Here is a 13336-nt window from a genome sequence, read left to right as displayed (position 1 = left end):
TGCGATAACAACAACCCACCGAGCACCTGCACATGAGCTGATTTTGTTGCGCGTTCCCTCCCTCGGTTGCCGCTCCGACATCCGTCTAGATCACCGGCCATCGTCCCTTCTTTAAGTGACACGTCCTTCTTGACGGTCTAAATTATATTTTTAACCCGCACGTGTATTCTGTAGTCCACGTGTTCCTTTTCCTGATTGATTGGGAGGAGGCGTTCCTCTGCCAGTGCCCAGATGGGTTGATCGTTCTTGATGATGATCGCGATTGATTGTTAACACCCTGCCCCGAGCATGACCGAGCGAAGCGGCAGTTTGCACGGCATTGGCGCTACATTATCTGGCGTTCCGTCATGGAGTTCGGCGCCGACACATCCCGTTTGCTCGCTGTTCCCCCGCGCAAACAGGTGCTGCGCAAGTTCCGCGCGCACGAGACGAACCTGCTGGTGGCGACGAGCGCGGTGGAGGAGGGCGTGGACCTGCCCAAGTGCAACCTGGTGGTGCGATTTGATCCGCCCGCCGATTACCGCTCATACGTGCAGTCCAAGGGCCGCGCCCAGGCACCCGTCTCCAACTATGTCATGCTGGCCGATGCCCAGAGGATGCCTGCCTTCCACCGCGAACTGTGCACCTACAAGGCCATCGAGAAGGTTTGCAAACCGCGCGTTCCACAGCCTGGCTCCCAAGCCCGAGCCATCGCTCTCTCACGCGGCCAAAGCCTTGCATTTGCGCCATCCACATCATGAGCGAGTAGTGGCGCCGCAAGGACCTGGTGTCTGGCGTGGCTAAAGCATCGCCCTGCTGTTTACACGGTGGGGTTAATAGGTGCTGCACAGCAAGTCCTCGCTTTAACGCGTGGTGTTCACGCAATGCTTTTTCGCTATGACGCGGTTCTTCCATGAGGGAACACGGAACACGCGCCGTTATTAACGCAGAGCGCGCACTGTTATAATGCAGAACTCGCATCTTTTTTTACGTGGAAGGTGCCCGTTATAATGCAGTTTCTGAGTGGTCGATGACGAACTACTTTCTTGAGCTGCGTGGCTGAGTGGTACGGTACAGTACACGGAATGATACAGTAACGCGGTGGCGTACCCTCAGTTATTTTTCCTACCATCTTACTGCGTGTACGTAGTACATCGTGTCTCACCAAACTTTATCGTAACATTATTTGTGTTTGCTTAACGTGGAATTTTTCGGAACGCATCTACCGTGTTCAATGCAAACTTACTGTTCGAGTCTCATTATGACCTCTGTTATTGACTTCCCCCGCAGCCTGACCTTCAATGTTCTCTGCACATGCTTGTGTGTGCCCCACTAGTCTGTTTGTAAATATGTCAATTTTTATTGTTAACATTGTACGTTTACATCCTTTGCGCACTATCTTTGGTCTGCACCTCGCATTGTTTTCCAACTTTGCCTGTCCCTCTGTATGGGCCACTTGCATGTCGTCGTCGTCGATAGCGCGCATCTCCCTTGCAAACTCGTTGGCCAATTGGCTAAAACTGTTTTTTCTGTGTAATGCTGAATTGATCGGTGTGCTTCCGCAGATCCTGCGCAGCAAGTGTTCCAAGTGCCCCGAGGCAGTGGAATGCGGCGGTGGCAGCGGCGGTGGCGAGGTAGACGCCTTGGTGGTGAGCTGCCAGGAGGACCTGCTGCCCGCCTATGCACCGCGGCAGGACGAGAGCGGCGCTTCCGTGACCCTCAACTCGGCCATCGGACTCGTCAACCGGTGGGCGACTACACGGCCCGCAGTGTCACCAAGCTTCCGCTGTTGCGTCTGTGCGCAAACGTGTCCCGTGTGTGTGTGCATGTGTCTATCCCCCAACGTGTGCGTTTCACGTTCATTTTCTCGTGAACTAACGGCTCGGATTCCCTGTTGTGTCGCTCGCAATTCCAGCTACTGTGCCAAACTGCCAAGCGACCCCTTCACCCACCTGGCGCCCAAGTGCAAGACGTTGGAGCTGCTGGACGGAACGTTCTGCTCCATGCTGCACCTGCCAATCAACTGCCCGCTCAGGGACCCCGTGGTGGTGCGTTCCCTCCCTCCCCCCACCAGGGTTCAACATCCTCACTTAACGTTAGCGTGGGACGTAGTTGGTAGCGGTTACGATTTAGGGGATTTATTTATCTTACAGGTAAAAGTTTCTGAAGTCTCGTCTAGAGAGGGGCTCTCTAGAGCTCCTTCTAGTTGAGGCCCTACCACCAGCATTTGCGCGAGCGAGCAATTGCAGGGCTGCACCTTGACTTTATTTACAGTTCATATTATCTTTATAAAAGAAAAATTACGGCAATGCTTGCGCGAGTACAAAGCGTCGTGCGTTCGTGCGTGCTTGCGTGTGTGAGCTGTGGGTGTGCATGTGACGGCCTTCATAGTTGTCCGCTAATAGCACTTGCCCCAAAAGTGTTGTTAATGTTATGCGGTGGGGATCTGTCTTTTTTTGTAGGGACCCTGCATGTCCACCAGGAGGCTGGCGGAGAAGGCCGTGGCGTTGCTGTGTTGCGAGCGGCTGCACAAAGCAGGTAGCTGCACCACGCAACACTGCGTCTGGTACCTGTCGTCGTGTTTATATCATTGATCATGAGCTCTGTATCATCAGCGATCTGCTGGACGAGGGCCTCCCCAAGCTGTGTCGATCATTGGGGTTGTTTGACTATACTTCACGCTGGTCAGTACGGATTTATGAAGGACGGGGGATACCGAGGGCCCATTCAGAGGTCTCTCGCTACTGATTTTAGGAATGGCGTGGAATTTAATTCAGATAGCTGGTTGTGTAGCTCGGTATGCTTACCATTGCCCCGCTGCTCCGGGTTAAACGATGAATACACAGAGTAAAAATACTAGCCCCCATCCTTCACATACGTAGAACAGTGGCGTAGCTGCCAGGTATGCAGGCGGTGCAACTGCACTGAGGCCCACAATCCAGAGGGGGGTCCAGGCACCAGGATAACAGACGGGGAAGCGTCATTTCAGTTTTTGCAGCAGGACGCCGCTGACACAAATGCAGCAGAACGTTGAGTAGGAATAGGAGACGCGCTTGCGACGGTCGCGGCAGCGTCCCGGTGCGTCTCCTCCGTCCGCGCGTACTTCCAGGTGAGTTGGACGACCACCTGCTTCCCGTCGGCAAGGAGACGGTGAAGTACGAGGAGGAGCTGGACTTGCACGACGAGGAGGAGACGGGGGTCCCTGGCCGGCCTGGCTCCACCAAGCGCCGCCAGTGCTACACCAAGACGGTACGTCGGTACGGCGAAGGTGAACTCGGGAAATCCGGCATTCCGGGGTAAGCCAGACGGTTACCCGAATTGTTTTTAATACAAAATCAATGAATCCCCCAAAAATCGCCAGTGAAGCTGTGTGCGCAAGGATGCGGCGTGCGTGCGCACTAAATGTTCTAAAGCTTTCTCTTCGATGCCATTTGCTCTACGAGGTGCTCTCATTTTCTCGCATCAACATTTACATTTGTTTTGCAAGCCTATCGGCAGGTCTCTTTGGCCATCCGCCTCCAGTGGGATTACATGGACAGCCAATAAGTGCAACGCGAGTTTTAAACATCGCATGAGCTGTTCGAGAAAGCGATGGGCCTGGCCAGGACACGTCGTGGCTGGAAGGGGGACTTGCTGGCGGTGGTCCTCAACTGATCATTGCAGCTCATGATGTTTGGGCAGCAGGGTGGTTCAGTGGTAACGCTTGTGCCTCAAAGCAAGAAGCACCTGGGTTCAATTCCCTACTTGGCTGCCTAATTGTGCAGAGTTTGTACGTTCTTCCCCTTTTTTGCGTGGGTTTCTTCCGGGTTCTTCCATTTCATCCCATAGCTAATGTTACATAACGATGAAGCTAGTATTGGCCAAAAATCCCAATTCTGAAAAAAAATTACTCAACTGGCATTACACGTAGCAAGATCACCCCCAGACTGCCAAAACTTGGCAGGACCCTCATGACAACCAGTCTTGAGACTCAGTGCAGCTCTCTTGGGTTAACGTGCATAACAACCTAAAATAATAATACTACTACTATGTGGCCACCCACAGATCCCGGAGTGTCTGAACAGCAGCTACCCGCGTCCTGGCAGCCCCTGCTTCCTGTACGTGGTGGGCATGGTACTGAGCACACCGCTACCGGATGAGCTCAACTTCCGCCGCCGGAGGCTGTACCCGCCCGAGGACACGGCGCGCTGCTTCGGCATCCTCACCGCCAAGCGCATTCCGCAGGTAGCGCCGCAGGGCACGCGAGGCGGGGTGGTGACACGCGGGCATCGCTCGCGTGCACTCTGATCCGGCTGCTTGACTGTTACATGACGATCGTTACTTAAGGTGGCACGGAGCCGGGGGGCAAAGTGCTACCGTGTGCCCACCTTTTCCCGTTGCTGTGCGAGTTCATTCGAAGGGATCTCGGAAGTAGTTCTGTGATATACGTTTGTCTTCAAAAGAAACGGCTTATCCCAGATGTCTCGTGGCTTCTCTCGCGTGGCCCCGTCTCCCTGACGTGCCTCCTCGTCCCACAGATCCCGTGCTTCCCCGTGTACACGCGCTCGGGAGAGGTGACGGTGGACATCCGCCTCTGCCGCTCGTGCTTCCAGCTGACGGAGGAGCAGCTGGCGCTGGTGACGCGCTTCCACCAGTATATCTTCTCGCACATCCTGCGCCTTGAGAAGCCCGACCTGGAGTTCCAGCCGGCGCTCGCCGAGGCGGCATACTGTGTGCTGCCCCTCGACACCGGTACCCGCTCGCTCTCTCTACCGCCATCGTCACGTGTTCATCGTAGTTGTGCGTGGGTTATCACCGTCATCGTCACGATCATCGTCGTCATTGTGCCAGCATTGTCGTCGTGATCGTCATCACCACCGTTGCGTGTTAATCATCGTCCTTGATGATCTTGTTATCGTCGACGTCATCGTGTATAATCGTAGTCTCCGGGATTATAAGATACTCCGAAGAGTTAGACGCACCCCAAACTGTTGGTCATTGTTAACAGAGTTATGCCGAACTGTGTCGCACGTACACACCTACGGGGTGGACATCCTGTTGGGAACTCTTCCTCTAGCCGACACTTTTCACCATTATCTAGAAATAATTATTGTCCTCTTGTAAATTAACATACAACTAGAAGCGATCGGTAATCGTGTAAATGGACAGACTGTGGTGGGGGACCGCGAGGACTGGAGTTGAGAAACATTGACATCCAGGCGTGAGACCACTGGGTGTGTGTGGGTGGAGGCTAGTGGGGGGAGGCGGTAGTCATCGCTTCTTAGCGCGCAGCACTACAAACTCAATTCCTGCTCATGACCTAATAACAGTGGTGGATATGTGATTCTGTCCTGGGTCTTCCCGAAGTCAACTCGGCCTCAAAATGTGTGCTTGGGTGCGACGTGTAAACATTCCCACTGGGGAGATGGAGGGTACCGGGCGTGGTGCTGGCCACTCACTCCCACGTGTGCCGTGCCGGCCACCCATCTTCTCGTGTGCCGTGCCGGCCTTCATAGGCGCTACTCACTAGCAGCACCTGTCCCAACAGTCTGTTCACGCTATATGGGGAAACGTTAGCCCCGGTCTCTATCCTCTCCTGCCCTGCCGCCAGTGGACGCAGGCGGTGACCTGGACATCGACTTTGGGTTCATGGAGGAGATCGAGCTGTCGGAGGCGCGGACCGGGATCCCCGCCAAGCAGTACTCGCATGAGCACCCCTTCTCGTTCCTGCTGCCCGACTACCAGGACGCCGTCATCATCCCGCGGTAACCGCCACCCGCTGACGTCGCCGACGCTGCTTAACTCTTCCCTTCCCGCTTTGCTTTGTATGTGTGTATGTCGAACTTCTATTGCACCGTAAGCATCCCACCGCGCTATTCGGAGGTGCGGCGGTAGGACAAACGAACACAACGCAAAGCATTTCTAAAGGAATCAGTTTTCAATCTTGATTTAAAGGTTCGTAGCTCCGGTGGCTTCCAATTAAGTGGCTTTGGCTGTGATCACGGCAGGAGCGCTGGTTTTCTGCAGTGTTAAAAACGTTCAAGTGACTTTGTTTGGCTGTGCTGAATGTACCCGTGCCTGCTACACCAGCACAGCTGTTTTCGCTGGAGGGGGTTCCGATTTTGAGATTCATTGGGGGAAAAAAAAAAAAATCGAAAATGAGGCCTAGATCACCATCATTTCACTTTGGTTTTGCACGATCCGTAAATAAAACATTCACCACATTCGTTATGATCACTGTCGCGTGCCACAGTGTTAATGGTCATTTGCTGTCAAATATGAGATGTTGCTGTATGTAGCTTATAACTTCTAGATTTGAAGTTTTCGTGACTGCAAGGATCCGCTCAAGTATGCGTACTTAAGCAGTTATAGGCATACTTAGCGGTTGTTCTTTCGCTGTGTTTGTCCCCACCTGAAGACGGAAGCTTGTGTTGCGCCCGAAACGTCGTGATTTTATTTAGTTGTTTTCATTTAAATTTATTTCATTTTTTACCTACGTGACTTTACCGAAATAACCAATGTGTATAGCTTATAACTTTTTAAAATTAGTCATTCATGGGTTTTCGGTGGCAGCATCGCAAATTCTTGTACGATCAAAATTGGACAATGAAAGGGAGACATTTTTTTTTGTCGCTTCTACAGATACCGGAACTTCGACCAGCCGCACCGCTTCTACGTTGCGGACGTGTACACGGACCTGACGCCGCTCAGCAAGTTCCCCTCGCCCGAGTACCAGACCTTCGCCGAGTACTACAAGACCAAGTACAACCTGGACCTCACCAACCTGAACCAGCCGCTGCTCGATGTCGACCACACGTCCTCCAGGTGCACCCCCGAGTGTGATTTTAACGCCTTGTATATATGGAAGTTGTTGTTGCTGCCCAGCCTGGTGTGCTCTCGGTCGATCTTTTCCACTGCCACGTCCGAGCTTTGCTAGCGCGGGACCCGCAATGGCATGGCTGGTTATCTGCTGGCTTTTTTCCATGCTGATCCGAAAACCAGACCGTTGATAATACTGGCACGACTCGTTCAGCGGCATGGTTCAGGTTCTGCAGTGGACAAGTTTTTTGTTTTTATTTTGGCCATGTGTCGACCTGAGAGGATATGGCTGCGAACCTCTGGCCTCACGAGACATGTGAATCTGGCGTGGTGCCATGCAGGGCCATGGATGGGGGTTCGGCATATTCATCTAACGTGTCGCGTCAGCCGGGACGCTTGAATGTGCGACGTCGACTTGTTTGCACTTGTATTACTTGTGGCATCGCTGGCACGACTCCGGTTCTGCAGTGGAAAAAGAACCTGGTGCTTCTTTGAGCCGCAAGGGACTGGCTCGGCAAGGTGCCGGTGTAGCTCGGTTGTACAGTGGAAAAGTTGAATAGTCTTGGAGGTGGCTGGGTAGATCTTCTTGGTTCTTTCGGTAAAGTCACATAGAAGGGAAATAATAAAATAATAAAAATAAAACATAATCAAATACAATTCTCACGACGTGACAGCGTCTGAATGAGCACCACCATGCATGGTGGTGCTCATTCAGCACCACCAAGCTTGGTGGTGCTCATTCAGACGCTGTCTTTCCGACAGACCTGTTTTTCACCTGAGGACGGCTGTTTGCGTTGTGGCCAAAACGTCGTGAGAATTGTATTTTATTTTTATTATTTTATTATTTTTCTTCTACGTGACTTTACCGAAAGAACCAAGAAGATGAATCCCTGCAGTCACGAAAGCTTTAAATCGTGGCTGGGTAGCTTACGCGCTCTTCCTCTCTCTCTCTCATGCTTGTCAGTGACACATTCCAACAGCTTGGTGCTTTTGCTTCCCCGTTTGTACAGGCTGAACCTGCTCACTCCCCGACACTTGAACCAGAAGGGGAAGGCTTTGCCCTTGAGCAGTGCGGAAAAACGCAAGGCCAAGTGGGAGAGCCTGCAGAACAAGCAGGTACGCTCGCCGGAGACATCCACACTGCAGCGAACGGTGACATTCACTTAGAACGTTGGCCTTGGTGATGCGCTGACATACAACTCGGTGCTGTAATGCTGTTTGACGTCTAGTAGCATGCGGTGTGCGTTGTGAGTGAGTGAGTAACGAATGAATGTCGTCTTATTCCTCTGTGCCAGCGGTGGGGAAGCAGCTATAGACCGTGCGTGCGCTCCAGATACGGCACGAGACTTTCCATCAAATGGCTCCGTGCCCATTCGAGGCCTACCACTTCGTCGCCGCGATCATCTTAGCTGCACTTATCGTGTGGTGTATTGTAGCTGTCGTTTTCATCATCACCATAATCGTACTCGGCCGTGATCTATCTACTACGCAGCAGCAGAAGCAGCAGCAGCATCATCATGAGCTGTCTCACTCTGCTTTGTGCCTCGTGCTCTCCAGATCCTGGTGCCGGAGCTGTGCGCCATTCACCCGATCCCGGCATCCATGTGGCGCAAGGCTGTGTGCCTGCCGAGCATCTTGTACCGCCTGCACTGCCTGCTCACGGCCGAGGAGCTGAGGGCGCTCATCGCCAGCGAGACGGGCGTGGGGCTGCACGCTCTGCCCACCTCCTTCAGGTGATGCCACTAAATTATTGTTTACACCCATATCCCATCGTACAAGGTGCCAGCAGGATAAGGATTTGTGTTGATTGTAGCAGCCTTTAGTGGCGAGGGCAGAGGTGGTCGGGGGACACATGAAACCATTACTGCGACTTTTATATTTGTGCCTTCCTCCCAATGCGGTTAGGGTTTTTTTTTTTTTACCCGCATAAGGTATGGGATTTAATGTTTACAATTGTACGCATCATCGCCTATATTTCCCCCACCGGCACGTCCTCGTGCAGTTACCGTTTATTACTCCGCCGCTCGCGCAATGCCCACCATGTTGTGAGCAGCGCGGAGCCTCGCCCTGCTCACGCGTTAACGATCGCCGCTGTGCTGCCCCCCGCGCCATGTCGCGCAGGTACCCGAACCTGGACTTCGGGTGGCGGAAATCCATCGACGTGAAAAAGCCGAACGCCGCCGCTTCCGTCGCCGACGAGGACGAAACGGACAGCGACGAAGGCGACGCGGCACGCGACCCGCGACACGACCTTTGCACTTCACCGGCGGCGGGAGCCGGGCTTGAGGCGAGCGACGCAGCTAGCGCGCCCGCGGGGCAACTTGCACTAAACGTATTGAAACAAGAACGTGGGTCTGCGGAAAACTGTAATGGCCAGCAAACGTCACTGCCAGCGTTCGATGCCAATAAGAATGCAGTACTGCAATCTACCTCAACACCTCCCCCCTCTCCTCGTGGTGCGAACGCCGTGCAGCCACCTAGCGCCACGCCAGAGATGAATAATTCGCTGGAGAGTGCCGGTCATTCGGATGGCACAAACGACTGTCTCGCTACCTCTCGACCTGCACCCCCGCCCGGCTCCTCCGGTCGGAAGAGCCCGGACGCGGCTGTGGGAGAACGGGGAGACCTTGAGCGCATGGAGGGTGGCCGCTTGCCGTCCGACAGCCCGATTTTCGTCGGTTCGCAACGATCGGAAGGGACGATAGAATTGATCGAACGAGACCTGCGTCGCGCCACGCTTAACGTCAAATCGGAGGCGGCAGAGTCGCAGGGCAACAATAGCCTCGCGGCGGCGGAAACCGCTATCCGCAATCTCAACAAACTCAACGTTACTTTCGACCCAGCGTTGTCCAACAGCCTCGGGAAGCAGCCACCGGACACTACAAATCACAGAAGAAACGAAAAGCAGATTCCCGCCATCATTGCGAGAGAAGCCCCGAGCAACAACGTCGCGGCGGTGACTCGGGCCGGCAAGGTTTTGGGCTGCGAGGGTAACGGCGGCGGCAGCAGCAGCAGCAGCAGCATCCACGAGGAGGAGGAGCACGGCAGCTCTGGCTCGGGCTGTGGCGAGCTGCCCGGCGAGCTGCCCGGCGAGCTGGCCGGCGAGCTGGCCGGCGAGCTGGCCGGCGAGCTGGCGCCCTCCTCGGTGGTGGCGTCAGCCGTGGGGCCGAACCCGGGGCTGGTGCTGCAGGCGCTCACGCTGTCCAACGCCAGCGACGGGTTCAACCTGGAGCGGCTGGAGATGCTGGGAGACTCGTTCCTGAAGCACGCCATCACCACGTACCTCTTCTGCACCTACCCGGACGCGCACGAGGGCCGCCTCTCCTACATGCGCAGCAAGAAGGTGCCTCGGCGTGTGGAGCCACTGAGCTTCTGCACGCACACGCGCGCGCACGGTCGGTGGGATAAAAGGTAGTGGGTACTTCCATGACGTGTGGCCAGTGTGGACGAGTTGACTACAGATGTCTATTTAAAGCTTTCGTGACTGCAGGGATTCAGAAACTGCAGCAGCAGCAGCAACTGCTGCAGCAGCAGTAACTGCAGCTCCCTTTGATGCTGTTAATCCTGCATAATGCACATGTATATGCAGTACTAATCACATTCCTGCATTTCCCATAAATATGCTAAATTCCTTTTGATATGCAAATTCCTTTGTCAATGCGCCCAGCTTATATATATGCTCCAAGCCCGTGTGCTGTTTCATTCAGACTCTGTCGCCTCGACGGACCTGGTTTTCACCTGAGGACGGCTGCTTGCGTTGTGGCCGAAACGTCGTGAGAATTGTTTTATTATGTTTTATTTTTATTATTTTATTACTTCCCTTCTACGTGACTTTACCGAAAGAACCAAGAAGATACAGATGTCTACTGGACCATCTGTGGAAAAATAGCTTCATAGCTCATTGTATTCCTCCAGTCTAAATACATATTCTGATTCTATCCTCCAAATGAGGGTTGGGGGGGGGAATGTGCTTGAGAGCTCCCTTTAATCGGAAGCACCCCCCCAACCCCTGTTCTGCAAGCAAGCTGTTGCGTCTGTACGTCGCCGCTTGCCGAGACGTTGGCCCTGCTTCCTCGGTGACCTCGTGGGCCCCGCGTGCGTGTCCACAGGTGAGCAACTGCAACCTGTACCGTCTGGGCAAGAAGAAGGGCCTGCCCAACAGGATGGTGGTGTCCATCTTCGACCCGCCCGTCAACTGGCTCCCGCCGGGCTACGTCGTGAACCAGGAGAAGAGCCATTTGGGGGACAGCGACACGGCCAATGACGCTGCTGACGTCGCCCAGGTCCGAGAGAGGCTCTTTTTGTTTGTTTTGTTTTAAGTTGCGCGAAATAACGTTCGGTAAAATGTACGGCCCTTTTTGTCTATCCGCTGCTGGATGAACGGGCCTGCGACCCGCGCGTTTCGGATACAGGGTCGCTCCCCGAAAAAAAAAATATTTTGGATGACGTTCGCACGCTGGTCAGGGTGTGCGGGATAGTGAAGTGGGTTGCCCAGGACCAGTTCAGATATTGCTCTCCGCTGGCATTGGCTGCGGCCAGGAATCGAACTCAGGTTGGCTGGTTCGTAGCATATTGCACTGACATCCTCCGTCGTAATCTTTGATTGCGTTTGGTTTTGTATTTGGACAGCTGTGGTGCACAGGCCTTCGAAGCAGCACTTTGCAGCGGCAGGAGTTGATAAATCTCGTAGATAGTTTTGTAAAACCCAAACTTGCCGGGTTAGAAACTATAAAACTTTATTTTACCAATGAAGGCCCACTGAGCACATGCAAACTCCAAATATACAGCAGGCGTCAGGGTCTGGGTCGAACCCACGACCTCCTGTGTACCAGGCGAGGTAGTTAACATCTCGCCAGAGGTGACTCATGACTCATGACGGTAACCTATGTGCATACGTTGCGCACGTCGCGCATGCACGTCGCGCATGCCACGCATGTCGCGCATGCCCGTCACATGTGCATGTGTTGACCCCTCTGCCCGCAGACCGGCAGTACCAGCAGCAGCAAGAACTCGGCGGCCGACAAAACGGACCCCTCGTCGGGCGACGAGGATGACCCGGAGTTCAACGAGGCCCTCGTGTGGAGGCCGCCCTCGGACGACGACTCCCTTCCCGGTGCCGCCGTGCCCGCCGCCGCCGCCGCCGTCGTGGACGACTCGGAGAACGACTCGGACGAGTTCGACCAAGAGCAGATCCGCTTCATCGACAGCATGCTCATCGGTTCGGGCGCCTTCAAGAAGAAGATCGCCGGTGTGGGAACCAGTGGCTCGGTCCCGTGGGCCGCGAATCGCATCGGGGCCCTCCCTCGCGATGCCGGCGCCGGCTTCACCGGCGGCGGCCGCGGCGGTGTCGGCGGCGGCTGCGGTCACGACGCCACGATGACGCCGTCTGGCGGCGAGTGGACCGACTATAGCTCGTGGGACGCCATGTGCTACCTCGACCCGAGCAAGGCGGCGGGCAACGGCGACGACGACTTCGTGGTGGGCGTGTGGAACCCGGCGGAGGAAAGCGGGGGGGCTGGCGCGGCCGGCGGAACGGGCCCCGCGGGGGAAGGACAACCGGCCTCTGCCGGGGCCGTCGGCGGGGCCCTGGGCAGGCCGTCGATCTCGTACGACCTGCACACGGAGCAGTGCATCGCCGACAAGAGCGTTGCCGACTGTGTCGAGGCGCTGCTGGGCTGCTACCTGACGAGCTGCGGAGAGAGGGCGGCGCAGCTCTTCCTTTGCTCCATGGGCCTCCGGGTGCTGCCGCCGAAGAACAAGGGTGAGACGGGCCTCTCCGTCGTGCCCCGCCGCGGACGGGGCGTCGACCCGCCGTGGCCGGCGGCTGTCGTGGGAGCCTCTGGCAGAATCGGCTTTGGCTCGGAAGCGCAGCCGGAAAAATCCGTCGTTCGGGCACTTTCCAGCTTGTCTCTTACCAACAACGCCGATGCGAGTTTAGCTCCAGACTCCCCCGCATGTGACAATAACAACAAGGCGATGGCAGGAGTTGTTGAAATGCCGCGGAAAGAGGAGCCGAGCCCGGCAGTCGGTGAATGCGATGCGGCGGCGACGGCGGCTCCTGCTGACGACCGGCGCAGCACCGGCGCAGGTGCCGATGCGGCGGTGCCAGGCGAAGGTGCCGGTACGGCGGTGCCGAGCGAATGTGCCGGTGCGACCGCGGAGAGAACGAAAGAGGAAACCGCTGATTGCGAGAGGAAGCAGGAGTACAGCTTTCTTGCCATCCCGCCGCGCTGCATGTTCCACAGGCCCGACGCGATGCAGATCCTCCAGCGTCTCATCTCCGGGTATTCTGGCTTCGAGTCGAAGATAAGCTACTGCTTCTCCAACAAGGCCTATTTGCTGCAGGCCTTCACGCACGCTTCCTACTACTACAACACCATCACAGGTACGGGGACCGTTCTCCTACGGCTGGCACACTTTCACACTTTTTTGGGTTAAATTTGTACGATTCTTTCTCTCCCCCCCCCCGCTCCACCCCATCCTGATTGTGGTGCGATCGTTGTCACGAAGCGTAGGTACCACTTGGCTCATAAAGCATTGGAACACTTGCATGTTGCGC

The 13336-nt window shown here is 55.3% G+C and overlaps 1 protein-coding gene across 1 annotated transcript in view; it reads left to right on the top strand.

Annotated features, from left to right (window-relative positions):
- DICER1 (dicer 1, ribonuclease III) overlaps positions 1-13336 on the top strand; it is a 35458-nt gene that overhangs the window by 10065 nt on the left and 12057 nt on the right. The window contains 14 exon segments of the mRNA XM_061568628.1: positions 402-644; positions 1545-1726; positions 1895-2027; positions 2442-2517; positions 3089-3228; positions 4024-4203; positions 4497-4710; positions 5570-5723; positions 6601-6783; positions 7788-7893; positions 8335-8510; positions 8899-10120; positions 10887-11060; positions 11761-13162. Of these exon segments, the coding sequence (XP_061424612.1) occupies positions 402-644; positions 1545-1726; positions 1895-2027; positions 2442-2517; positions 3089-3228; positions 4024-4203; positions 4497-4710; positions 5570-5723; positions 6601-6783; positions 7788-7893; positions 8335-8510; positions 8899-10120; positions 10887-11060; positions 11761-13162 (4585 nt within the window).

The sequence above is a fragment of the Lethenteron reissneri genome, chromosome 41 (assembly GCF_015708825.2).
Source record: "Lethenteron reissneri isolate LAM-NWPU_2019-01 chromosome 41, ASM1570882v1, whole genome shotgun sequence".
Classification (NCBI taxonomy): domain Eukaryota; kingdom Metazoa; phylum Chordata; class Hyperoartia; order Petromyzontiformes; family Petromyzontidae; genus Lethenteron; species Lethenteron reissneri.
This window is presented reverse-complemented; position numbering and strand designations above follow the sequence as displayed.